Raw genomic sequence first — 27030 nt, forward strand, 5'->3', positions numbered from 1 at the left:
ACTGCTGGTGTAGTCATCAGAAACTAAACAGCTTATTGATCGACTACTGCAAGCTGGGAAACGTCAGATAAATATGCCAATGCCATTAACATTATCGCTGAACAGATCTAATATTTACACATTTGCTGGAGGAAGGACTGATGGGGGTATTTACATTACTTTTACTATTTTCCATAACATCTATGCCCTTCCATAACATTAGCTGACGTAAAACTAACAGAGAACACTATAGCGATTTATTGATTAGCAATCTGTCACTGTTGGGATGTAAAAAATATGGGACAACAAATAGCTTTAAATGATAGATTACATAGCAAACATTAGAAAATATTGACAATAAAATAAAAGGTTTAGCCTATTAAAAACAATGGCCTATCCAGAAAATAAAGCTATAAAATCTATTTCGCTTTTGATTGTATTTGCATATTGATTAAAGTTACTGTAGTTATTTAGTGAAGAGCAGCTAGTGAATCTCTCATTGTGTTTGGTTTGATAACAGAGGTGTTCATGTAAGAATGCACAGATCTATAATGAAGCATTCCACTACTTTAGTAATTGTTTGTGCTCATTTAAAAAAAAAAAAAAAAAAAAGTGGGCACTTTTCCGACGGTCCCTTACTAAGAGCTTTGCTCAGCGCGACCAAAAAGCTTAAAATGACCAAGAGGTATGGAATCAGCTAAGTCTCAATAATAATTCACGCAAAATACACGATGTACACATGCGTAGCTGAATTCACGTGCATAAAACCAAATTCACGTGCGTAAAATATTTATTTATATTCACAAAAAAATTTCACATGCTCAAAATAAAAATACATTTTCATAAAATACATTTCACAAATGCAAAACACCATTTTTTTTTTTACAAATGTATACATATAAAATACATAAAAAATTTAATGTTTATACAAATGTATAAGAGTGTGTATTTTTGAGACTTTCCTGCCAGAGTCAGGGCAACTCGTACCTTTCAGCCAATCAGATGAGAGCTGTAGTCGATGACAACCACTCTGCGTTCCATTTGCGCAGACTGTTCCTCTCCAGCATAGCGAACGGAGAAAGCAGCAGTTGTACTTTTTTTCATTTATTTATTTATTTGTTCATCGCTTCACTCTTTTTATCCACTATTTTGCCGCAGCTCCGCTCTTCTCATTTATTTTCTCGCAGCCCCATGAGCAAAATGCAGCCTGCAGGGTCATGATGAGGATTAAGTATCATTCCGGCCACAGAAGTATAACGGCTCCATGGTGGTCCAGCGGTCAGCACGTTGCATTACGATGCCCTTCAATCTGTGTTCGATCCTCACCTGAGTAAATTATATTTTTTTTTCTCATTTTTATTGTTAAGATATATAAAACTGTAAGGTTGTTAAACATTTGAAGTTGTAAAGCAGCTGTTTTCTTGAAAAAGACACGATAGTGTCATATGAAACTGAAAAATATTTACTCAGGTGAGGATCGTTTTTTTAATTTCAGTCTCATTCAGGGTGAACTCGCAAATTTTAAACATTCAAAACTTTTTGTACACTCTTACACATTTGCAAATGGTGGTGCATTTGTGAAACGTATTTTATGAAAATGTATTTTTATTTTGTGCATGTGAAATTTTTTTGTAAATATAAATAAATATTTTTAGTTTAGTTTATTTGTTTACAGGGTCAATGCACATTAATAAACATTACTGTAAAATGTGCCAGAATTGGCCAAGAATGGCTATTTTTCATCTGTAGACCCCTAAATTTTACGCACGTGAATTTGGTTTTATGCACGTGAATTCAGCTACGCATGTGTACATCGTGTCTTTTGCGTGAATTATTATTGAGACTTATCTGACTCCATAAGAGGTGACACTCAATAGAACAGGGGTGGGCAAACTTGATCCTCGAGGGCCGGTGTCCCTGCAGAGTTTTGTTCCAACACTAGTCAAACACACCTGAACATGCTATTCAGTGTCTTTAAGATCACAAGAAATCTATAAGCAGGTTTGTTTGATTATGGTTGGAGCTAAACTGTGCAGGACACCGGCCCTCCAAGACCGAGTTTGCCCACCCCTGCAATAGAATGTTCCATTGCAACAGCAGCGCCCAGCAGCAGCCCCGGATTCCGCCATTTTGGAGTGAAAGTGATCGGTCGTCCATTGGATCTCATTACTGTCGCAATGGCAAGAAGCTTTGTTTTTTATTTATTTATTTAAAAAGTGCATTAAAGCTGAGATACAACCTGAAAGGCAACAATACAGCACTTACAGTCACAATCATCAGCACTTTTAATAGTTTATTTAACAGACTTATAATATGCTGTTGTTCTATTGGAGTTTTTATTCCAAGATGGCCTCTAGTGGCTGTTTCCCAAATTACACTAGAGTGTCGCCTCATGGTCATTCTAAGCTCTTCGGCGCGACTTTACCAGCTAAACACAGATTGAGAGGGCTCAAACAGAGCAGTGCTCGTAATGTCGAGCGAAAACAAAAAAAGGAAAAGACAGCAGTGAAACATAACCAGCGTTGTCTTTTTGTAGGAAACACACTTTAGATATTTTTAGGGTAAGAGGTTTTTGAGTTATTGCCGTCTATCATGCTGGTTTTGATTCACCGCAGTGTAAAAATAGCTGCAGCTATGTGACATAGGGCGACCCACCTTTGTTCACTGTTCGACCCACAGGTTGAAAACCCCTGCTTTAAGGAATTAACTATATTAGCAGATATTTATGTTTACTAACACAAACTGTTATGTGTTCTATGGAATAGAAAATTGTAATTGGGTTGAACACCAAATACAAAAAGCCTGCATTGCATTCACTAGCTATTTTTTCGTTTCACATGCTACTTCTTCAACACCCTTGCCCCTGGGAATGAGTACTGTACACAAACAGCTGAAACCTGTTGCAACAAGTTTCAGCAGTTCAGAAACAGTTACTCCTTGAAGAGCTCATCTACACTGCAGATATTGATGGTCAATTTCGATTTTGTGACTGTATAAAATTAGGAAAGGGCTTCAAAATTTCCCCCTAAGAATTGGGACAGCACTACAGCACCTGCACAAGTCATCATATGTCCTCGCAATCTCTTGCTTGTACTGTATTCACAGAGTGGCCATATTTATCTATAAACACAAAAACAGCATTAACATTATAGCAGACACTGTAAAAAGCCCATTCCCAGCCTCTAGACATTACTGACAGGCAGGGCTTGACATTAACTTTTTTGATCACCAGCCACTGTGGCTAGTAGTTTTCCAACGTTGCTAGCCGCTCTGCATTTTCACTAGCCACAATTTTGTTGTTGGGAAAATATTTTTATATGCATAAATATGATTTTGACATGCTAAAATTACTTGATTTAGATTTTGTGTTTTGTCCACATGCCTCATTCATTTCACATTTTGTGTGTCATGTATGAGCATTTGGGTCATGGTTGCATGGTGTTATACTGCAATTAGTTTTTATTTCACATCACTTTTCAGAACTCAAAATGAAAGATTTGCCTAATTTTTTTCTGACCACACCAAACAATAATTATTTCTTAGCCATAAATTTTAAATGTGTCAAAAAAAGCTCAATATAGCTGTATACATACTTTTTATTTAACAAGACTCAAAAGACCCAAAAGACTCTTCACAGTGGTGTCAGTTCATGTCTGCCTTTCAGAAATGCAGTGATTTTAGTTCTGATATTTTAATGGTTTATTATTTGGCTTCAAAATTAAAATGCATGTTGCATATTTACAACAAATAAAGGTGGAGTCTGAACAAAAAATAAAAAAGCAGTGTTTTTATTTCAGTTTAATTTTTTCCCTTTGAATAGGAGAGTTCTCTGGAAAATTTACAACTGAACATACTAACATTACACATTGCTTTAAGGCTATTAAAATATTGGGCATGTGTCCAAATGTTTCTCTTTCAATACTGCACTGCTTTGAGTTAGAAAATGATTTATTTCTTAAGAGCAGGAGTAAGCTATTATTTATCAAGGGAAGTAAATGTTTGTAACCTTTTCACTTATTAAATCAGATTATTTCATCAAACTGTGGATTTATTTTTACTTTGATGCTGCTATGAATATAAATGGATGTTATCTTGTGTATGTAAATGTTCCAGCACGAGTAAAATTCTTTATTCATTTTTTTAATATTACCTGGTGTGTCATCTATGAATGCAATCAGTGTCATCGTTTATTTAATATTTACTAATCCATTAAAGTTTTGTTCAGTTTCTGCAATTGAATGAAGACAGTGCTCTGCTGCCACCTACTGGGTGGTTTTGATATTTGTTCTTCATTTTAATTAATAAGTTACAAATAATTTCATAAAATAATATTACTGAATTAAAATGCAGTCTTCTTGGTTTTATTTTTGTAATATTTGTAAATACAGGATAAATACTTTAATATCACTTTCTAACATCCCTTCTGAGTCCATTTCTGCACTGTAGATCTTTAAAAATATTTTGTATAATGATTTTGTTTGGTTATTAAGAGTCACATACAACATTGTTATTCTATTTCATTTAATTAGAATATTAAATACACTTAATATCTATCAGGACACATATTAATGAAAATAAATTTGACATTAATTAGTGCAGCACTCGTGTAAACTTCTGAAATCTTTATTTGACAAATGCTGATAAATACATACCAACTTCATCTTCAGTAAAAACACCAACACAAAGCAATACACTCTGTTGAAAGTCCCTGTTTCTTGGTTCAAGTAAAAATCTGGCAGATCTGTGTTATTTTAGATGTCAGATGTCTCACTTACAGAACTTCTGTGTATGCACATGCACACATGTACAAAAGGAAGACTGACAATTTATAGAAAATAATAATAATAATTTAAGATACAGCAGTTTGTGATAATTATTACCTTTAATAAACATAAAAACAATTATATATATATTTTTACAGGGAAATTCCCCTCCAGCATTGAAGTAACAACCTGCTGAGCAGTATATTGGGAAGTCAATTGTTGAACAGATCGCTTGCAGGACCCCCCTCTCACCATACCCAACAGACAAAGCACTTTGTCAAAGTATATGGCACTCTGATTGATGACACCTAAATAAAATCAAGTACATATTTAAGCAAGACACAACCATATTTCAAAGTTTTAAAACTAACGGAGTACTATAAAAAGTGCTTGGCACACACACACACACACACACACACACACACACACATTTCCTCCACCTTTATAACACTGCTCTACAGTGGATTATTCCAGCACCAGCATCATCAGACACTGCTGTAGTGACTTGCAAACACATACAACAATAAGCAAGGCCGTTTATCAATATCCCTCATCATGTTAAAACCCATCCTCCATTTAGCAAACATCAGAGTTCTGCTGCTGATATAAGTTTGGCCGTCATCATTCAGTTTGTCATGATAGTTTGTGTTTCTCACTGAGATTTGATGAGCTTCATTTGGGGATTTGTTTCACACATTTTAAAGAATAGTTTCAGCACATGCTGACTATAGAGTTTGAGCTGAAGGAGAAATTTACCACATTTATGAAATGATCCAGTTTTCCCCAGCAGAACCGGATCTGACCTGATTAGTTTTTTCTTCTCAGGATGAGTCTGGATCTGCAGCTGGAGACTACAATCCTGAAACTACAACAAAAACAGCAGATCACAGACCTGGACTCATGATGAGGAGTGAACAGACTGGCCTATGATTGTAGATCTGCAGTACATTTTACATCTCCAAGAAAGAAAAAAAAAAGCTTTTTTTTTTTTTTTAATAATAGAAACTTTAATGAAACAGTTTTAATAATAACACAGATGATGTCAAGTTATCTCTGAAAATAATGTCTGTATGTGTATTTAAGGACATTTTCTCTTTTAAAAATATTAACTTACAGACTCATCAACTATCACTATTTCTGACTGTCTCCTCCTGAATCATACATTCAGCTTCAATTATCAGATAATAATAGAGTACACATTTCTTTATTTGTGTTTACTACATTAAAAAAAGGTTCAAAAGATCCTGCAAATGTGAAGTCATATATTTTTTTATTAATGACTTTGTTTAAAACATTATTAACACACTTACAGTTGACAAAGATGCCGTTGCTGCCTCTCCTCCTCTTGATAAGTTTTCCTCCATTCTCTGCCTCTAATCCTGTAATCTTCTCCAGCAGATGTTGTCTCTGCTCTTCTGATCTTATATTGATATTTATACAGCAAAAATTTCTTCCACATTCAGTCAGCAGCTGCTGGAGATCCATGTTGACTTTTTGTTGTAGAAGTTGAGAAACTCTGGCCTCATCCTCATCTTCATGAGTGAACAGGATCATGATGCACTTCTGCACTTCAGGACCAAACAGATCTTTAATAAACTCCAGCATGTCCTCTTCATTTTCCACCTCTTTCACTAAAGGCACGACCAGCAGAACTGAACTGAGACCTGCTGAACATGCAGACAGCAGCTGCTCCTGCAGTTTCTCTTTATCCTTATCTGGATCCAGCACATCTGGGCAGTCCAGCACATGAACCCGTCTGTGCCCGATCTGTGTTTGACCCTCACTAAGCTCACACTCCTGCTCTGTAAACCTGTTTTCTCCCAGTATGCTGTTTCCAGATGAGCTTCTCCCAGAACCTTTCCTGCCCACCAGGAGAATCCGCACCACTGCATCAGCTGAAATAGAGATAGAGAATAAGATCATCTGGGCCCGGTTTTTCAAAAGTAATCCACTAGGATGTTGGATTGGATCAAATCTTGAAAATGGGTTTTTCAAAAGAAAAAACGGATTAGCTAATCGGATTAGATCACGTAATCCAATCTTGGTTTTGATCCGGATCAAACCTTTAGTTTGGGTTTTTCAGACCTTTTTTGTAGGATCTGGATCACTTTGATCCAATAAACCTGGATTAAACTGATCCCATCAGAAGGGTGAATTTAGTGTGGATTTCATGCCCAAAATGTAATGAAAACTTAAAAAATTTATTTAATAATATTATTTTTGGATCATGCAGTATCTTACGAGATATACTATTTATTCATAAGGTTTTAATTTTATTTGTGTATCTGTCAGGCTATAGTGAGTATAGGCTTTAACATATTCAGCCTTTCAGTATAGGCCTACAGCAAAGTAGAAAGAGTTTGGCCTCATAAAATAACCCCCCAAACAGCTGTCAAAACTGACCAAAAACAATAAATTTTATTCTGTCAATAACTGATATATATATATTCATCACAATGGAAAATAATTTCTTTTTTAGAATATTTATTAGTGATGCATGCAATGATAACAGAATAACAAAAAAAAAAAAAAATATGCAAAGAATGGCAATGCCTGATTTTTGAAATCACTTTCAACAATTGCAAAAAGAGACTGAAAGAGCAGAAGCACAGCTTCATCTGGCAGAGAAACAACTGACTCTGACCAAACTGCAGCAAACCAAGACCAATGACTTGAGATTCGCCTCCTAAAGGCTACGCTCAGACAAGCTGCTCTCTCCACATCAGATCAGGAAGTCTGAAATTATTGTGGAGTTTTTGACATTAAGTCTTTTTTTTATTTACATCTTTTTCTTGTTTTCTTGTTTTAATTATTTATAATTATTTTGATAATTAAAAAATTTTCTTAGTTTTCATTTTTAATAAAAATAAAGTTATATTGACCCCACGCTGGCTATTCTACTTGTTGCTCTTCACATATCTAGAGTTCTACATTGTGATCTCCTCTGCTGTTTGAGCACTGGTAATCCAGATTTAGTGATCCTTAAAAGTTCCTATTCAGATTAGATTGATCCAATCCGATGTTGCTTTGAAAAACTGGCTCAAAAAGTAAGCTGGATTACGTGATCCAGATCGCAAAAACAGGATTACTAAATCCGGATCAATTTTATCCGGAACAAACCTTTTGAAAAACCGGGTCCAGGTTCTCATTGCTGACTGAGAAAAAACATAGGTTTTGTTTCAGATAAGAGTTCTGAAGAATTCTGGAAATTGAATGTCCATCCACTGAAATCCATCCTAGGAAAGCTCTCTGTGTTCATTCTGTCAGATCATTTAGGATATTGATGCACTGTAATTGTAAACTTTTTAAGACGGTTGTAAAATAATAATGTTCACTGGTTACACACTGCTCTGCTATTGTGTGGACATTTTATACCTCTAAACATGACACAGCACACAAATATGCACAGCTGGTTAATTAACCTGTCACCTGAAGGCCCCGCCCTATCTGACTGATAGGCTTGACCTAAACAACAGATAGCCCCGCCCTAAAGCACTTTTAGCCCCACCCTAAATGACTGAAGTTCCACCTTAAAGGACTGATAACTCCACCCCAATTGATCAATAGCCCCACCCAAAATAACTGATAGCCCTACTCTAAAATACTGAAGTTCCATCCTAAAGGACTGATAACTCCAACCCAAATGATCAATGGACTCATTTGAACATCCCAGTTCAGTGAAATGCATGTCAAGTATCTGAAAATGAAATCCTTCATTTATGTGTAATCACAGCGTATGTCCATTTGGGTCAAAGACAATGTCACTTTTTCCTCACCCAAAAACTATAACAATGCATTCTCATCTCATGCTGCCAAACGACACTTGTGGAAACTGATCTGAGAGGAAAAAATCTGAGAGGAGAGTGATCTGTCCAGTTTTCTCACTGACATTTTAAAGTACTTGATTTGTTTTTAGTTTTATTCAGCACTGCAGGTCACACATAGAATACTGGGAGAGAACCACACATGCTTGTGATGGACGTCACCTCTAAAAAAAGCCACATTTATTTCTGCACCGTCCTATCAAACACCGTTTACATTCATTGCTGTGCTTCGCTTGTACATTTTCACTAGTGCTTCAGTAATTGATTTTTGCTAGATATCAGCATACTCTGTGTACAGTGTTATCTCGGCAGTGTAGAAAAATGCTGATCATTAATGACATCAGTAATATTTAGGTTGTGATAATTACCACAGTAATCCATATACAGTTTTATTCCTGTGCAGCAGATCTCATCTAAACCTATTGTCACTAATAATATGCAAACAAAACATGAAGCATTTAATAAATGACTGCATCTCACAAGGCAATCCTGACACACAGTGAACGTGCGGTGGCGTTTGAAGGCATGAGATGCGGAGCACAGACGCTCTTGATTCTGGATATCATTAATAATATAATAACACTAATACTAACATCGTTAAGACGTTTTATTATGACCAAGACAACATGCTTTACAGTGTGCTCAGCCTGCTGGTTTGTCCATTCACACACACTTTCATCATTACATGATGTCTAATGACACAATCACATGACCTTTTCAATACACATGCTAAAATTTGTTCAGTAGAAGTGTTTCCATCAAAGTTTAAGCGCATCTTTTCTAATTGAATAAAAAGCTTATCTACTCATTTATGCACGTATGCTTTATATGCACATTTTCAAAGTTGATGTGCATCATGGCGTTTTCATCAACCAAATATTTAAGCAAATATCCCAAAATGAGCATTAAAATAGGTGGATGGAAACAGCAGATCACAGACCTGGACTCATGATGAGGAGTGAACAGACTGGCCTATGATTGTAGATCTGCAGTACATTTTACATCTCCAAGAAATAAACGTTTGTTTTTTGAAAAATAGTAGAAGCTTTAATGAAACAGTTTTAATAACAACACAGATGATGTCAAGTCATCTCTGAAAATAATGTCTGTATGTGTATTTAAGGACATTTTCTCTTTTAAAAATATTTATTTTAAAAAACTTTTAAAAAACTTACAGACTCCTCCACGATCACTATTTCTGACTGTCTCCTCCTGAATCATACATTCAGCTTCAATTATTAGATAATAATAGAGTACACATTTCATTACTTTTGTGTTTACCGCATTAAAAAAAGGTTCAAAAGATCCTGCAAATGTGAAGTCATATATTTTTTATTAATGACTTTGTTTAAAACATTATTAACACACTTACAGTTGACAAAGATGCCCTTGCTGCCTCTCCTGATCAATTTTCCCCCGTTCTCCTTCATCAATCCCTCAATCTTCTTCAGCAGATGTATTCTCTGATCTTCTGATCTTCTCTTGTTATTTATACAGTGATATTTTATTCCACATTCAGTCAGCAGCTGCTGGAGATCCACGTTGACTTTTTGTTGTAGAAGTTGAGAAACTCTGGCCTCATCCTCATCTTCATGAGTGAACAGGATCATGACGCACTTCAGGACCAAACAGATCTTTAATAAACTCCAGCATCTCCTGTTCATTTTCCAGCTTCTTCACTAAAGGCACGACCAGCAGAACTGAACTGAGACCTGCTGAACATGCAGACAGCAGCTGCTCCTGCAGTTTCTCTTTATCCTTATCTGGATCCAGCACATCTGGACAGTCCAGCACATGAACCCGTCTGTGCCCGATCTGTGTTTGACCTTCACTAAGCTCACACTCCTGCTCTGTAAACCTGTTTTCTCCCAGTATGCTGTTTCCAGATGAGCTTCTCCCAGAACCTTTCCTGCCCACCAGGAGAATCCGCACCACTGCATCACCTGAAATAGAGATAGAGAATAAGAAGATCAGACTCTCATCGCTGACTGAGACAAACATAGGTTTTGTTTCAGATAAGAGTTTTGAAGAATTCTGAATCTCCATCCACTGAAATCCATCCTAGGAAAGCAGTTCTGTGTTCATTCTGTCAGATCATTTAGGATATTGATGCACTGTAATTGTAAACTTTTTAAGACGGTTGTAAAATAATAATGTTCACTGGTTACACACGGCTCTGCTATTGTGTGGACATGTTATACCTCTAAACATGACACAGCACACAAATATACACAGCTGGTTAATTAACCTGTCACCTGATGGCCCCGCCCTATCTGACTGATGGCCTCGACCTAAACGACAGATAGTCCAGCCCTAAAGCACTTATAGCCCCACCCTAAATTACTGAAGTTCCACCTTAAAGGACTGATAACTCCACCCCAAATGATCAATAGCCCCACCCAAAATAACTGATAGCTCCGCCCTAATGGAATAACAGCGCTAAGTTCTTATTATGGGCTCTTTTCTAATTGAATAAAAAGCTTATCTACTCATTTATGCACGTATGCTTTTTATGCGCATTTTCAAAGTTGATGTGCATCATGGCGTTTCCATCAACCAAATATTTAAGCAAATATCCCAAAATGAGCATTAGAATAGGTGAATGGAAACTTAGCTTCAGTGATGCACAAACAAAGGCTGTGTTAGACTTGAAGGGAGTCATCTTATGCTCTAATCTCTGTAGAGTATCCCATCATACTTTTTACACTATAGTTGCACAGATTTAAAAGTTCATTGTGTCTTATTTACTTTGATCTTAAAAGTGAAAGTAAAAACACTGGCAGCGCTTTCAGTGAACGTCAAGCTCAAATGAAATCAACAATGGTTTGTTTTGACATAAATTTGATGGCACATATGTAATCCCATAGCCAAACACATGATCATTTTACACTAAAAGCGAACCTGTCTGTGATTTATTTCCATTTCTCACTCTGTGATTAGGATTTAAAACACTATTATAAAATGTTTCACCCCAAAATCAGAGATGTAGATAACGCAGCTTAAATCAGAATATATACATTTCCTATAAGAAACATTTGTTCAGACGCAGACAGTGTCTTACCTGTAAGTGGTGAAGCTCCCTCCGCCATCTTTAATGATAGAGAATCCTCCAAACACACACGGTTTACTGGATAAACTTAATGCTTCACACAAAACCAAAAGAGCAGATTAATTAAACAAATACTGTATTTGAGAGGAGATTAGATTGGACAAACCCGAAGAGAAGAGTCACTGTCAGTTTAGCTGCTTTCACTTTTGCTTTGTTACAGAACTGGTTAGAGGTAAACAACACTAGGCTTGATGATGCATTGAGGGGAATTACGGGGGATTTGGACATGTAGTTCTTACAAATGAGATTATTAATTAAATTTATCACCACGCAGACTTTATTTTTCATTTAAAAGTTGTAATTTAATCTGCATAAGCTAATTATAAACAATTATGAACATTTGGTACTGTTTCAGGTGAGTCTAGCTTTGCATTTTCAGCTGTCACATTATCTGTGTCTCACTTTATTATTTTAATACTGACACGTGAATCTGTTTTATCAGGCTGCACTGGACAAACAGTAGGTATGTTCGTAAAAAAATCTGTCATAATTAATTTCTGCCTGTCATGCTATTTGCCTATTTATTTAATGTTATGACTTTAAAAATATATTTAATAAGTTTTATTCAGCACACAGTGATGTTTTTCATTTTCTGGGGTTTAATTGTTTTAAGTATATAATAAGTTTCGCAGATCAGTGATCAGTTTAATCAGTATAAACCACTGCTCACTGCAGAGATCAACAGAAGATGCTGCTGCTTTTATTAAACATAAAGCTGAGGAAATAGATCAATCATCAATAGATCTCTGTGATGTACATGTGCTATTAGGACATGCTTTTAGAATTATTAAACATTAATAACAACTTATTAAATGGAAAAGTAGCATTACTTTTAAGTTTGCATTTTTTACAAGACTTTTTTTTTATTATTAATAATGAACTGATAAAGTCTTTATGATCGTGAAAAAACCTAACACAGCTTGGCAAGACAGGTCTACAAGCATAAATAAACTATTATGAGCAAAATAATGATCATGTGTAAAAGAGTTGAAGAGTTATTTTGTTTTTGGCCTCATAGCTGGAGTTTTCTAATGCTCCAAATCTCTAAATCAGCCCGGACTCTGACTTTAGAGAGATTTTCACTGAAATATGAACAGATATGCTTATGAAACAAATAAAACCTATACGAGTTATTATAATGAACACTGTTACAAACACAGACGTCTTTTATTTAACGCTTGAAGCCTCACAGACTCGCTGAAGCATGAAATGAAGGAAAGTAAAGGATTGTTTTCACTTTACATACAGTAAATCAGAGATCGGCTCAATGAAAACAAAAGCATCCAAAATCTGACACAATTTCTGGTCAGTGGAGCAGAACAGATTCATCAACATCTAGAAAAATGCTAGCTGTGTATAAAGTGTGCACGTGCAGAAATAGGAGAAAACATGATAAACAGAACAGGGAATGAGTGAAGAATCAAACTTCAGACACTGAGAACATCACGAACAACAGTAACATAATAATGATAAATATAGTGGAATAATCCTCAAACACTTTCCTCTTCACAGCAGCATCTCAAATTGCTGAATACGTCATTAACGATGATGCTTCAGTATATAATGTGATTTATATAGGCCTGGGAAGATAAATACCTAAATACACCGTGACTCTCTGGAAACAATTCAGAGTTTTTACCAGCAGATGGCGCTTCATGCTAGTTTTTTTTTTTTTTACCAGTAGACATGCTCTATGCTATTTTTTAACAGTAGATGATGCTCTATGCTAGTTTTTTTTTTACCAGTAGATGGCACTCTAGGGTAGTTTTTACCAGTAGATGGCACTCTAGGCAGGTTTTTACCAGACAACATTCTGTGCTAGTTTTTACCAGCAGATGGTACTCTAGGCTAGTTTTTTTTTTTTTACCAGCAAACAGTGTTATAGGCTAGTTTTTACAAGCAGACGCTACTCTAGGATTGTTCTGCCAGCAGACGGCGCTCTAGGCTAGCTTTTACTAGTATATGGTGCAATATGCCAGCTGTTTTTTCCAGTAGATGGCACTCTAGAATTGTTTTTACCAGCAGATGACCTCCTAGGCTAGTTTTCACCAGCAGACGGTACTCTGGGCAATAATTATTTTTTGACCAGCAGAGGGCGTTCTAGGCTAGTATTTACCAGCCGACAGCATTCTAAGCTAGTTTTTATCAGCAGATGGTACTCTAGGCTAGTTTTTATCAACAGACAGCATTCTAAGCTAGTTTTTATCAGCAGATGGTACTCTAGGCTAGTTTTTATCAACAGACAGCATTCTAAGCTAGTTTTTATCAGCAGATGGTACTCTAGGCTAGTTTTTATCAGCAGACAGCATTCTAAGCTAGTTTTTACAAGCAGACGGTACTCTAGGATTTTTTTGCCAGCAGATGGCATTCTAGACTAGTTTTTACCAGCGGACGGCACTCTTGGATTGTTTTTACCAGCAGATGGTGCTCTTTTACCAGTAGATAGCATTATAGTCTAGTTTTTACCAGCAGACGGTACTCAAGGCTATTTTTTTATTTATTTAATTTTTTTTTACCAGCACACAGCATTCAAGACTAGCATTTACAAGCAGACGGTACTCTAGAATTGTTTTACCAGCAGATGTCGCTCTAGGCTAGTTTTTAACCAGTAGATGATGCTCTATGCTACTTGTTTTTACCAGTATATGGTGCTGTGCTAGTTTTTACCAGCAGATGGCGCTCTAGGATTGTTTCTACCAGCAGACAGTGTTCTAGGCTAATTTTTATTAGCAGACAGCATTCTAAGCTAGTTTTTACAAGCAGACGGTACTCTAGAATTGTTTTTCCAGCAAACAGTGCTCTAGGCTAGTGTTTACCAGCAGACAGTGCTCTAGGATTGTTTTTACTAGCATATGGTACTTTGGGCTAGTTTTTACCAGCAGATGGCACTCTAGGATTGTTTTTTTCTGCAGACGGTATTCTAGGCTAATTTTTTCCAGCAGACGGTGCTCTAGGATCATTTTTACAAGCAGGTGGTAAAAACTAAACTCAGAATCTATTTAAGAATTAATTGCAATGCATTCAGAACATTTCAGAATCTCAAATCGCAATAAATCAATATATTGTCCCAGCCCTAGTTTCAAACAACACAGATGCGCTAATGTTCAGAAAATTCTCCCTCCACTTGATCAAAACCTGTTCTGATGAACAAACTAATAGACATATTTTGAAAAATGCTGGAAACCCAACAGCTGATGGTCACCATTAACTTCAAGAGGTGAATACCTGCTTTAAAGGCACATCTCACCCAAAAACTGAAAATCTGTCCTCGTTTACTCACACTTTACTCATTACAAACCTTTATGAGTTTCTTTCTTCTGTTGAACACAAAAGAAAATATTCTGAAGAAAGCCAAAAACCTGTAACTATTGCTTCCATAGTCTTTGCTTTTCCTACAGAAGTCAATGGTTTCAGCTTTCTCGAAATATCTTGTTTTGTGTTCAACAGAAGAAAGAAACTTCAGGTTTAGAAGCACTTGAGGGAGAGTAAATACTCAGTAAGCTGTCATTTTTGTGTGTACTGTCTCTTTAAGGAGTGAGTTCTGCATTAGTATTGAGCTGTTGTTGACTATTCGACGGTAAGATCTTGAGATTGAATATGGTGTAACAGCTGAAGAACGGAATGAGTGTGTGTGTGAAGTTGGAGCTGAAGGTGTGTATGTGCGTGTTATTGACCGCATCAGAGAAGCTGATGGTTCCTCCATCATAGTCCAGATCCACACGCACTCGCTCCAGCCGCTGCTTCACCCGGACCCCGAACACGGGCCGCTCGGACACGCTGTACTCATCATAGCACACGCTCCAGACGTCAGCGCTGAAGAAATCCCAGCCCTTCCTCTGGTTGAGCTCTGTGGTGACGCCCAGAGTCCAGTCTGAGCTCTGTCTGACCTCCACTGCCCAGCTGAGAGTGCCCGAGCGGACGCCTTTTGAGGCCAGAACACAGGGGTGGTGGTCGAATCGCTCCGCATTATCAGGGAGAGCCCGTTTGCTCCAGCTCCATCTCACACTGCTCAGGTCAGCAGACACCAGCAGATCTGGATGAGCCGTGTTCGGGTCCAGAACCACAGGAGCTGCAGAGAGCAAACAGCAGATGCTCACACTTACCCTTATTCATTAGCAATCAGAATCAGACAAATTTATAATTCTGAGCTACTGCAAAGGCTTGAGAAAAACTTTGCAGTACTAGAATTTATATTTGTAGTCGGGTGCAAACAAAACACAAAATACATTCATTCATTTTCTTTTCGGTCCATTTATTAATCAGAGGTCGCCACAGAGGACTGAACCGCCAACTTATACAGCATATGTTTTACACAACGGATGCCCATCCAGCTGCAACCCCACATTAGGAAACAGCCATACACTCCTGCCTTCACATTACGCCCAATTTAGCTTATTCAATTGAACTATACCACATGTCTTTGGACTTGTGGGGGAAACCGGAACACCCAGTGGAAACCCACAGGAACATGCAAACTTCACACAGAAATGCCAGCTGACCAAGCTGAGGCTCGAACCAGCAACCAGATATGAAATATTAACAAAGTATAGATAAAGTGACTATTAAAGACAGTTTGTGTAAATGTCATGTGTAAAGATTAGCAGACCCCCTTATGAGTAAGACCCCAGAGTGGAACCATGATGTTGCCCAATATGGCACAGCCGAAGCCTCAACCTGGAGCCTGGCCTGGGGTTGGAGCTCATATGCAAGTGCCTGGTGGTAGAGATCTGCGCGGGACTAGACTAAATTTTGAATCCCGCTCCCGCCCGCACCCGCCAGGTTTTAGCCGGAACCCGACCGCTCCCGCTTATATTAAGAATTTGTTGTCCCGCTGCCCGACCCGCCCCGTTTTCTGCCCGCCACGCCCGATCCCGCTAAAGAGCGGGGGAGAACAAAACGGAAAAATCACCCAGCTATACAGTCCAGACAGCCAAGCTGTCTGTATAAACACACACACACACACACACACACACAGCACCAAGCACACACACACAGACAAAGTTCTCTCTCTCTCTCATACGCGCGTGCGCGCACTAACACACACACAAGCACCAAGCACACACACACAGGCAAAGCTCTCTCTCTCTCATTCGTGCGTGCGCACTAACATACACACACACAAGCACCAAGCGCGCACACACACAGGCAAAGCTCTCTCTCTCTCAGTCGTATAGCAATATCCGTGATATTGCTAGACAGCCCGCTCCCATCCCAAATTAAACCAGTTACCAACCGCTCCCGCGATTAATTCGGAAATGTATTCCCGCGCCGCAGAAATCTGGTCGGGTCCCGCAGCGCCCACGGGGCAGCCGCTGGAATGCAGACCTCTACCTGGTGGCTGGGTTTTACCTCATAGAACCTGGCCGGTCTCCTCATGTGTGTCCATCCTCCTAAAGGCCCACTTAAGGGGCCGGTACATTATGGAAAGGGCAATGGTCGCAGGTCAGAGGCATGATTGGGAGGAACGGCCTGCCTGATCTCAATCCGAGTGGTGTTATGTTGTTGGACTTCTGTGCTAGTCTGAACATCATTTAACTGTGTCCATCAGTGCACATGGCACCAGGACACCCTAGGTCAGAGGTCGATGATTGACTTTGTGTTGTATCTTCCCAAAAGACATTATAATTTGAACGGCGTCTGCGCTTGTGTTAGTCTGTTTTTAATATTCCTGAGGTCTCCATAATCCTGGACCAGGCCGTATCCTGAGCAGCTGCTGTAGTGGTCATGGAGGAGTGGAGAGCATAAGACGGATTTCTGTAAGATCCCAGTAACAGACAAGTCTTTGCATTGATCGTGAAGGGCCAGCCTGAACACCAGCCGGTGACCTCTCCCACCTGTAGCTTCAGCGCATGCAGAGACTGCAGCTCTACACAAGAAGTTTGGCCAGAGGAGAAATGGTCGTGCCCAACTGAGCCTGGTTTCTCAAAGTTTTCTTTCCTTCACTTTCGTCAGTTGGTGAAGTTTGTTCCTCACCACTGACTGGCTTGGTTTGGGACTTGTGGAGCTGTGCATGCAGGCCCGGATTGGCTAATCGGGAGGACCGGGAGAATTCCCGGTGGGCCGGTCCGTTTTTTGGCCGCGAGGTCCGGTGTCTGTAGCTCCAGAATCTTTTGCTCTCAGCAGTCACACTTTTTAAATTTATTTATTTACTTAATAATAATAATAATAAGAATAATAATTCCTTACATTTATATAGTGCTTTTCTGGGCACTCAAAGCGCTTTACACAAAGGGGGGGGGGGGGGGGGGGGTGGTGGGGGTTGGGGGATCTCCACATCCACCACCAGTGTGCAGCATCCACTTGGATGACGCGACGGCAGCCATTTTGCGCCAGAGCGCACACCACACACCAGCTGATTGGTGGAGAGGAGACAGAGTGATGATATGCCAATCATGATATGGGGAGGGTTAGGAGGCCATGATGGACAGAGGCCAGTGGGCAGATCTGGCCAGGATGCTGGGGTTAACCCCCTACTCTTTTTCGAAGGACATCCTGGGATTTTTAACGACCACAGAGAGTCGGGACCTCGGTTTAACGTCTCATCCGAAAGACGGCGCTCACTGAGCAGTATAGAGTCCCCGTCACTATACTGGGGCATTAGGACCCACACAGACCGCAGGTTGGGCGCCCCCTGCTGGCCTCACTAACACCACTTCCGGCAGCAACCTAGCTTTCCCAAGTGGTCTCCCATCCAGGTACTGACCGGGCGCAGCCCTGCTTAGCTTCAGTGGGCGACCATGTGAGAGTTGCAGAGAGCTAGCTGCCGGTACTTGACCACAGCCTTTTTATTCATTATTTTACCGCAACTCTTCTCTTTTCATCTATTTTAATGACTATAAAACTCAGTTGTGTCTCCGTTCTGAACACAGGTATTGTGGTCCAGCGGTTAGCTTGTTAGATTAAGACGCCGCAGACCCGGGTTCGATCCTCATTAGAGTAACTTATTGTTTTTGTTTTTACGGTTAAGACATATAATACTGTTAGGGTTGTTGAACATTTGAAGTTCTAAAGCAGCTGTTTTCTCAAAAAAAGACGTGATAGCGTCATTAGAAACTGATTTGGAAATGACCTTATTTTAATATAGTCAGTCGTGAACTGAGGTGGGCCGGTCTGAGGCTTGAAACTCCAGGGCTGAAAAGGTGTCCCACTCCGGCCCTGTGTGCATGGATTCATTTGGTCTTCAGTGTTTTGACTTTGAGCAGTGAAAATTAAAACTGATCTTTAACTCTGAAAACTGGACTGACACTGTTTCAATTTACATTTACATTTAGTCATTTAGCAGACGCTTTTATCCAAAGTGACTTACAAATGAGGACAAGGAAGCAACTTACACAACTACAATCTTCTATGTTAAGCTGCTTTGACACAATTTACATTGTAAACGAGCTATAAAAATGGATTGAATTGAATTGAATTGAATGTCAGTATATCCAACTGTATGTCCTTGACATTCAGGTAAAGAGAGGGGCAGAGCTGTGAACTGATCTCCACCTGGTGGTGAGTTGGATTCATTGGCATGGGAGGAGGCCAGACAGACCTGGCAGGCCCAAATGTATTGCAGTCCCTGAAGAATCTCGCAGAACTTTTTTCTGACTTTTTCTAAAAGAGGCTGGAGACATTGAGACCAAGCGGTTCATGTTTTCAGACTCCATTGTTGATGCAGCCATGATTAGCTGTGGCTTTAAGGCCTGTGATGCCTTTATGGTGGCAATCCATGAACCCAGTGGAGGACACCGGAAGTAAGGCATGCTGTCAAGCTGAAGAAAGAGTCCCACCAGGCTTGGTTGACCTGTAGGACTTCCAAGGCAGCTGATGGGTACCAATGGGCCTAGCGTGCTGCAGTTGGGCGGTTGCGAAAGTAAAAACTTGATCAATTTTTATGTTTAAAAATGTTCTAATTATTTCTAATCTATTTTCTAAAAGTTATCTGCATTTCTGCTGTAATTATTAGAGAAAAGCTTTGCAATTTATTCACAGATGGAACAGCGCCTCTGTATTTTGGTTTATGTCTCCCCCTTGTGGACATTAAATGAATCGTCTGGATATGCTGAGGTCAGATTACATAAATGCAATGATATGATTATGTAGTACCAGCTATAATAAGACCCATCTGTATCAGAATAGGCAATGCTGTGTTTAAAGGAACTGCTGATCAGAACCAATCATGAACAATAGAAATAGATCAATGAGTACTCACTGTGCTGGACGATGTTCTCCATCTTCCTCCAGACTCTGTGCATCAGGTTCCCCAGGTGTCGAGACTCATTGATCAGAGCTCCAGCAGGGATCTGTGGATCAGGCGGAGAAATCTGGACTCTAGAAGAAGAACATTCAGGATTCAGAAGAGCAGCCGCAAACACACACACACACACACACACACACACACACACACACACACACACACACACACACACACACACACACACACACACACACACACACACACACACACACACACACACACACCAGCAAGATGATTTACCTCTCCATCGACACTGTGAACTCCTGCAGAACAAACACAAGACAGATCAGCAGGAGCTCAATAAATCAATAATCAATCGTTTATCAATCAATTGCTTATTAATCAATCAATCACTTAATCAATCAATCAATTGCTCTTCAATTATAGGTGCCCTACAAACAATATCTAGGCATAGCAAATAATAAGAGATAAGTGTATGGAAATGGTCACACTGAGAGCCTCAGACAGCACTGTTTCCTCCTCCTCATGTAAATCACACAAGTGTAAAACCCCGATGGACAACAGGCCAATCAGAACACAGCGACTCACAGGCCGCACCATCAACATCTGCATGTACTTTAAGTTGTTTATTCTAAAGCAACTCATCATCAGGAGAACACCGGCTCATGTGCTACACTGGGATCATCAATATGCATGTGTCAGTATGCGTTTGATAGGACACAAGGTTTCTGAGTGAGACGACAATCATCATTTCCCTCCATTAGTTATTTTTAAGCTTATATTTAACTTACAATGAGGGACTTTTAATTTTGAAAACGGGATGCTCAGATTGTTTACTATGTGTAATTATTATTATTATTATACGAGTCGATCCAAATATGGTCAATTACGGCCCTTTTGATTTTTGGGGTATTTTTACGGAGTAATAAAGGAGCTTATAAAAGCATTTCTGGAGATTTGTTAAACTTACTGAAGCCGTAAACCTGCTATGTAGATATCAGAGAATAATTTTACTTATTGAACTTATGCAGCGTTTGGCACCTTTAATCAATCAATCACTCAATCAATCAATAATATATTATACTCACCAATATATTACTCATTAACCAATCAATAACTCAATCTATCAATCTCTCCGTAATCAATCTTCAGACCTGTAGAAAGCGTATGCTGCTGTGGCTCATGCTCTCCTCCGTGTCTCTGATGGCGTGTGAGAGATCTGAGATGTGTCTATTGATCTCCTCCAGCTTCTCCTTCATCATCTGCTGCTTCTCCTCCTCTTCCTCCCTCACAGCAGACACTGAAGCTTCTTCTTCATCACGGAGAAACTGCTGGAGCTTTTGGAACTGCAGTCTGATCTGACTCTCCGTCTGCTCCGCCTGAGCCTGACAACAACACATTATGTGTACAACTATATACATTATATAAACACATTTAAATATATATGCAGCATGTGTGAATACTACTCCTCACCCTGATGTGCTGGAGTGTTTTCTGGAGCTCATCTTTAGTCTTCTCTCTGTGCTGCAGTTTCTCCTGTAAGATCTTCAGTGCTGCACTCAGCTGATCCTGAAGTCAAGAGGAAGGACAGCTTAAAGGGGCAGTTCACCCAAAACTGAGCATTCTGTCATTTACCCAACATTTACGTGCTACAAAACCTGACTTTCTGTCTCATGTTGAACATGCTGTAGAAGATTTCATTAGGGGAGTGGAGGTCTTTAAAGTTCTCAGTTTGAAGCAGACGCGTTTATTGTTACAGCAGATACAGTGAGACAGCTGATCAGGGGTCTGGTGAGCGCATCCCAGCACACAGTTTAAATACTCTTCCTCACATAAAGTCATACGTCAGTGCATTTCCACTCGCTTCACCAATAGACTCTCAGCTGTTTTAGGGTCTTCATGTCTATGGCCAATTAAAGGTCCTGTGAAGTGCTTTGAAATGTGTATGTTTATTCAGTGTTTCTCAATCTCAAGTGCAACATGAAGAGAGGGCGGGACAAAGAGTAGCTCCTCCCCTATTGAAAAGAGCAGCCAATAGCATGTTGTTTTCTCACAGCTCTGCCAGTGAGAGCAGCTGAGCTCAAGCGCATCTATGGTCGCACTTTATTTTGATGGTCTGTTTGTTGAGTTTAAGGTATATATTGCAATTAATTCTCATTAGATTATAGGTAGACTGTTAGGTTGGGGTTAGAGTAAGTAGACATGTACTTGCAAAGTTTCTCATGGTCAGTTAAGTGTCTGCTGAAGGAGCAGTATCAGCAGATATTAGGCAGACAGACTACTAATACTCAAATAGACCATTTAAATAAAGTGTCACCGCATCAAATGACAAGACAATGAGAAGAAGGAGGAGGGGCATGTCAGACACGAGAGAGCATTTGATTGGTCAGAAGTTTGATGAGAAACTAAAGTATGAGACGACGACAAAAAAATCATTGATGCATTTAGGTGGAAGAGACAAACTGCAGACTACACATGTTTATAATTCATTCATTCATTCATTTTCTTGTCGGCTTAGTCCCTTTATTAATCCGGGGTCACCACAGCATAATGAACCGCCAACTTATCCAGCAAGTTTTTACGCAGCAGATGCCCTTCCAGCCACAACCCATCTCTGGGAAACACACATTCACACACTCATACACTGAGGACAATTTAGCCTTCCCAATTCACCTGTACCACATGTGTTTGGACTGTGGGGGAAACCGGAGCACTCGGAGGAAACCCACACGAACGCCGGGAGATGTTTATAATAGTTTTATATTTTCTAAATGCACATTTTGTTTTTGGAGACTCTAGCTAATAGATATCCTGAAAACTAACAGACTGAAACTAAAATATAAAAGCCGGGATGTTCATTTAACTTTATGTTTGTCTTGAGGATGTGTGTGATTTTAGTTTTTGAACACAGATTTGTTGCTTCCTTTTATAAAATTTTCATAAGTAAATAAGTAAGTAAAGGTTTATTTCCCGGACAGTGAGTCACAAAGTGCTTTACAATAAGAGAAAACAAGTAAAAGAACACAAGACGATAAAAGAAAGCATGAATCCAAATACAAAAACACTAATACTGTTAATTAAAAGCTTGACCAAAGCTTGCGTCTTTAAATGCTTTTTAAACACAATTTTTCATATGTGTGTGTGTGATTCTATGTATCTTTGACCGCATTGCACACCACCTCTATATTTAGCTAAGGATGAGTGTAATCACATCTTTGATTTAAGACACACTCCTATTGGCTCTTGACATGTGTGTTCAGTATACTTAGGTACTTATGCGTATACACTTAGATGTGTGTGTGTGTGTGTGTGTGTGTGTGTGTGTGTGTGTGTATCTCTCTTTGGCTTAGAATCAGACTTTAAGTCTTGAGTCCTGCATTTCAACAGACAGTTCAAACAAGTAGTCTATGTAAAGGTCAATAAAGGATAAAAATATATAAAAAGTCAATATAGAAAATAATTAGAAACTCTTTTATAAATGTAAAAAAAGACTTGGGGGGGGGGGGGGTTATTTAATATTACACTGTCTTTAATTTTTTTAATTCTGCACAATTCTCCAAGCCCCTAGACAATAAGAGGATGTAACAGTGAATCTATTTATTTTGTTGATTAAGTTTTATGTTCATAAGTGTACATTTTCCAACCAAAATACAGTTTTACAGTGTTTTTATAAAGTGTTGAGAGATTTCTCCTGTACTATTCAACATAGGGCTAATTACACTGTCCAACTGTGCCCACTTTTCAAACTCTTTGATTCATGGAAAAGTCGAGCTGGTCTATAACTGTAAAAAATATATATTATTATGTTCATTAACTATTTTTGTCTTTTAATTATTATTGTTTTGTACAACCTTTCTCCAAAGTACCAATATAGCAATAAATAATTAAAAGTAGACATTTTAAAAATTACATAGTAAACTACAATATCTAAAAAAAAAAAATACTCAATTGCAGTCCTTTGAGTTCAGGCTGGATGATGTGACAAAACTCTCATATTACATATAAGTCACCTCATATTCTGATAATGGGATATATCACGATGTAATACAATTTCTGTAAATTCAATCGCTTAATAGTTTTTAAACATCATACTTTCAAGATTGCAGCTTCCTCACAAGACTCTAATTCATATTTCTGTCTCCATCCCTGTGATGATCTGTAATATTACGCAAATATAATTATTATTAAAGTATTACCATGAACGATCGATTTTATGTCACCACAGAATAAACAATACAGCATAACTATAACATTTTTATTTTGTCCGTATGAGATTTGTAATTGGACACCTTAAAAACCATCTTAGTTTAACAAAATAAAAAATGTCCATGTAATTAAATTAAATTAAATGTCTTGCCAGGAATCTATCATGAACTTTACAGTAGGGAATGTTAGGAGATACAGAAAAATAACCAAATAATAGCCTGATGTAGAAGAATAGAAGTGGATAAGTTTAAAGAGATGTAATGTGGATATTGAGAGCTTCAGATAATGTTTTAAAGATCTGTGAGCAATAATTGTTTAAAGATGGATAATGCAGATTATATGGCCAGTAGATTGAAGCAACTTCATTCATTCATTTATTCAATGACAGCTTGTGACACGCTCTCTATATTGTTTACCATGGTACTTTGAATATTGGGTCTGAATCACATTTAAGTAAGACTTGAAAACAACATTAGCTCTATTTATTTGACTGTGAACAATGCTGTACTTTACTAGTCACTGGCTACAAATATGATTCCTCTATTTAGAATTTGCACAGAAATCTTTCCTGAAATTAAATGATTGAGGAGGTCAGGATGGTGTTTAATGATTTACTACTTCACCGCAGTAAATTCAGCAGCTTTACCTTGCGGGGTGCAGCAGCTTCAGCGACGGGTCTGAGTGTGTGCTGGTCGTGCTGTTGAGAAGTGAAACACACCACACACACGGGCTGATTATCCTGCAGACAGAAGAGTTTGAGCTTCTCTTGGTGTAAACCGCACATGTCCTCTGGTCTGCTGCGTTTCCTCCGCGTCTCAAACTCCTCGCACAGGTTCTTCAGCGCCAGGTTCACCACCGGCTGAGGATGTCTGCAAGATCTCCTGCACACCGGACACTCCCGAGCCCTCCTGCCGCTCCAGAACTGACGGACACACCGCCGGCAGAAGCTGTGACCGCATGGTAAGATAACGGGGACACGGAAGACTTCATGACACACCGGGCAGATGTAGTCGTATTCCGCTTGCGAAGACATTTAAACCGCGGTTTCACTTTCACTTTAATGACTTTCTTTCTCAGTTCTGAACAAACTCGAGAATCAAAGACTCAAAATACTCCTCTAACGCGCGTTTCTTCATCCTGGCGGCTGATTTTGTGTTTGTTGTTGTTTATCAGAGGAGAGAGAGATTATAGCGTCTCTTCCTGCTGATGGTTTGAAAGTGGGCGGAGCTTCTGATCACGTGTTTAAATAGGTCACGTGGAAAATCACGATTTCTTCAACCTATGAAAAAGTAAAACTGATATATCAGAGAATTACATTATTCACTTTTTTATTTTGTATGGAAAATATTTTATTCACAAACAAAAATTCTCCAGTTGGCAACATTCTTTTTCATATTTTTAAAGGGCACCTATGGTAAAAAATCTACTTTTCAAGCTGTTTGGACAGATCTGTGTGTTGGTATAGTGTATAGACCGTCATACTGGGGTGATATGAACACACCCAGTCCTTTTTTTAATTTAACTACAAAAAAAGGGTCGGCCAATTGGAGCTGTTTTCAAATCCATCGCACCATTACGTAGGTGTGCGATTCCCCCCGCCCACCGAATTGATTGACAGCTGCGTGCATTAACATGTTCCGGTAGTCGCGTGTATGTCAACAAGACCAGGCTGCAAGACATACGCAAAGCAACCGGGAATAAAAGCTCTGTTCTGTTCGCTAGGATCAGCAATCATCATCAAATGTGATTAAGAGTGAGTTTCACATGTTTACAGTGTTTTAAAACAGAGTATGTGTGTAATTAATTACAGCGATTTACTTCAGCTTTACTTCATCAGCACAGCCGCGTGTCAGAACAATTATAAAAGAAGACGCTTCAATCCCGGTTTGTGGAAGTTAAATCAGGTTTATTTTGTACATTAACATCACAGATATCCACACAGTATTTGAGGTTAGCCTTAACTAAGCTAAGCGCGCTCTGTCTGTCTGCCTGCGTGCGTGCGTGCGTGTCATCTGCGATGTGTGTGTGTGCGCGTGCGTTTACTTTGTAACGATATTGTGTGTGACTCATCAATGCAACTTCACAATACTGATTAGTAAAGGTTAGTTCTTACTGTAGTATCTCTCACAAACGCTACGTGAGACCTTCTTCCTTTAAGTCTGTCTGTTGTCTGACGCAGCTGAGGGAGGAGGCATGTAGAAATAGTGAGCGGGAAAGAATCGTCTTAAAGGCGCAGTACGACAAAACCACCCCCTGCTGGAAATCAGTATAAAACAGCATCTTGTAAAAGGTATAATGAAAAATCTGATGGGTATTTTGATCTGAAACTTTATATACACATTCTAGAGACGCAAAAGACTTATATTAAATCTGAAAAAAGGGGTAACCTAGGTGCCCTTTAATAGAAATGTATGTTTTTATTAAATCTCTTAGACTAGTTAATAATGAGAAAAGTGATAGATTCTTAGTTTTTTATGATAAATATTTTGGAAATAGCACGGATACATAAGTCCTCCTTTCCTCTTGCTGTATTTGTGTTATGTATGTATATGTTTAAGATTATTTATTTATTTTTTCTTTCTTTTCTCTCTTTTGTTTCTCTTTTTGTTTAATTTTTAATGTTGTTGTTATTTATCCTGATCTGTTATTATCATTGTGTTTTTTGTGTAAAATTGAATTTTGTATGTTTGTTATTGAAGTCAATAAAAAAAAAACATGAAAAAGCTTTTAAAATGGACTTTAAAATGACCAATGATAGCGAACACATATTCAAAGCAGGAAAATAATTAAATATATCCTTAATAATACTCAATTAAGGCCCTTCAGCTCTTTGATGTTGAGTTCAATTCAGCTTTATCTGTATAGCGCTTTTACAATTGTGTCAAAGCCGCTTCTCATAAATGGTCATAGTAACTGTCTGCTGTTATAATCTTAAAGGAAAATATG

The 27030-nt window shown here is 38.6% G+C and overlaps 2 protein-coding genes and 1 long non-coding RNA gene across 7 annotated transcripts; 1 reads left to right on the plus strand and 2 right to left on the minus strand.

Moving 5' to 3' along the window:
* Positions 1 to 5136: 5136 nt before the first annotated feature.
* LOC101882750 (GTPase IMAP family member 4) lies at positions 5137 to 12274 on the minus strand. Its single transcript, XM_087243875.1, is given in 4 exon segments — positions 5137 to 5607; positions 9939 to 10180; positions 10182 to 10509; positions 11628 to 12274. Coding segments are annotated over 4 exon segments (612 nt in total). The 5' UTR covers positions 11656 to 12274; the 3' UTR covers positions 5137 to 5593.
* On the plus strand, positions 11933 to 14849 carry LOC147845346 (uncharacterized). The gene is made up of 2 exons (XR_015480327.1): positions 11933 to 13950; positions 14097 to 14849. It is a non-coding gene; the product is annotated as an uncharacterized LOC147845346 (long non-coding RNA).
* trim35-4 (tripartite motif containing 35-4) lies at positions 12824 to 25303 on the minus strand. Of its 5 annotated transcripts, XR_015480213.1 has the most exons (7): positions 24731 to 25303; positions 21352 to 21447; positions 21033 to 21263; positions 20158 to 20180; positions 19873 to 19991; positions 14074 to 15744; positions 12824 to 13870 (listed from the first exon to the last, which is right to left on the minus strand). XR_015480213.1 is itself a non-coding variant. In XM_087243647.1 (6 exons), exons 1-6 carry the CDS (start codon positions 25115 to 25117, stop codon positions 15203 to 15205), a joined length of 1398 nt encoding a protein of 465 aa, XP_087099773.1. In that variant the 5' UTR covers positions 25118 to 25303; the 3' UTR covers positions 12824 to 15202. The 5 variants fall into 5 exon arrangements, 2 of the variants coding, with proteins under 2 accessions (XP_087099773.1, XP_087099774.1); XM_087243647.1 differs by having other exon boundaries at positions 12824 to 15744; XM_087243648.1 differs by having other exon boundaries at positions 12824 to 15744; positions 20967 to 21263; positions 24731 to 25020.
* Positions 25304 to 27030: the final 1727 nt, after the last annotated feature.

Source organism: Danio rerio, chromosome 3 (genome assembly GCF_052040795.2).
Source record: "Danio rerio strain M-AB ecotype USA chromosome 3, GRCz13ab, whole genome shotgun sequence".
NCBI lineage: Eukaryota > Metazoa > Chordata > Actinopteri > Cypriniformes > Danionidae > Danio > Danio rerio.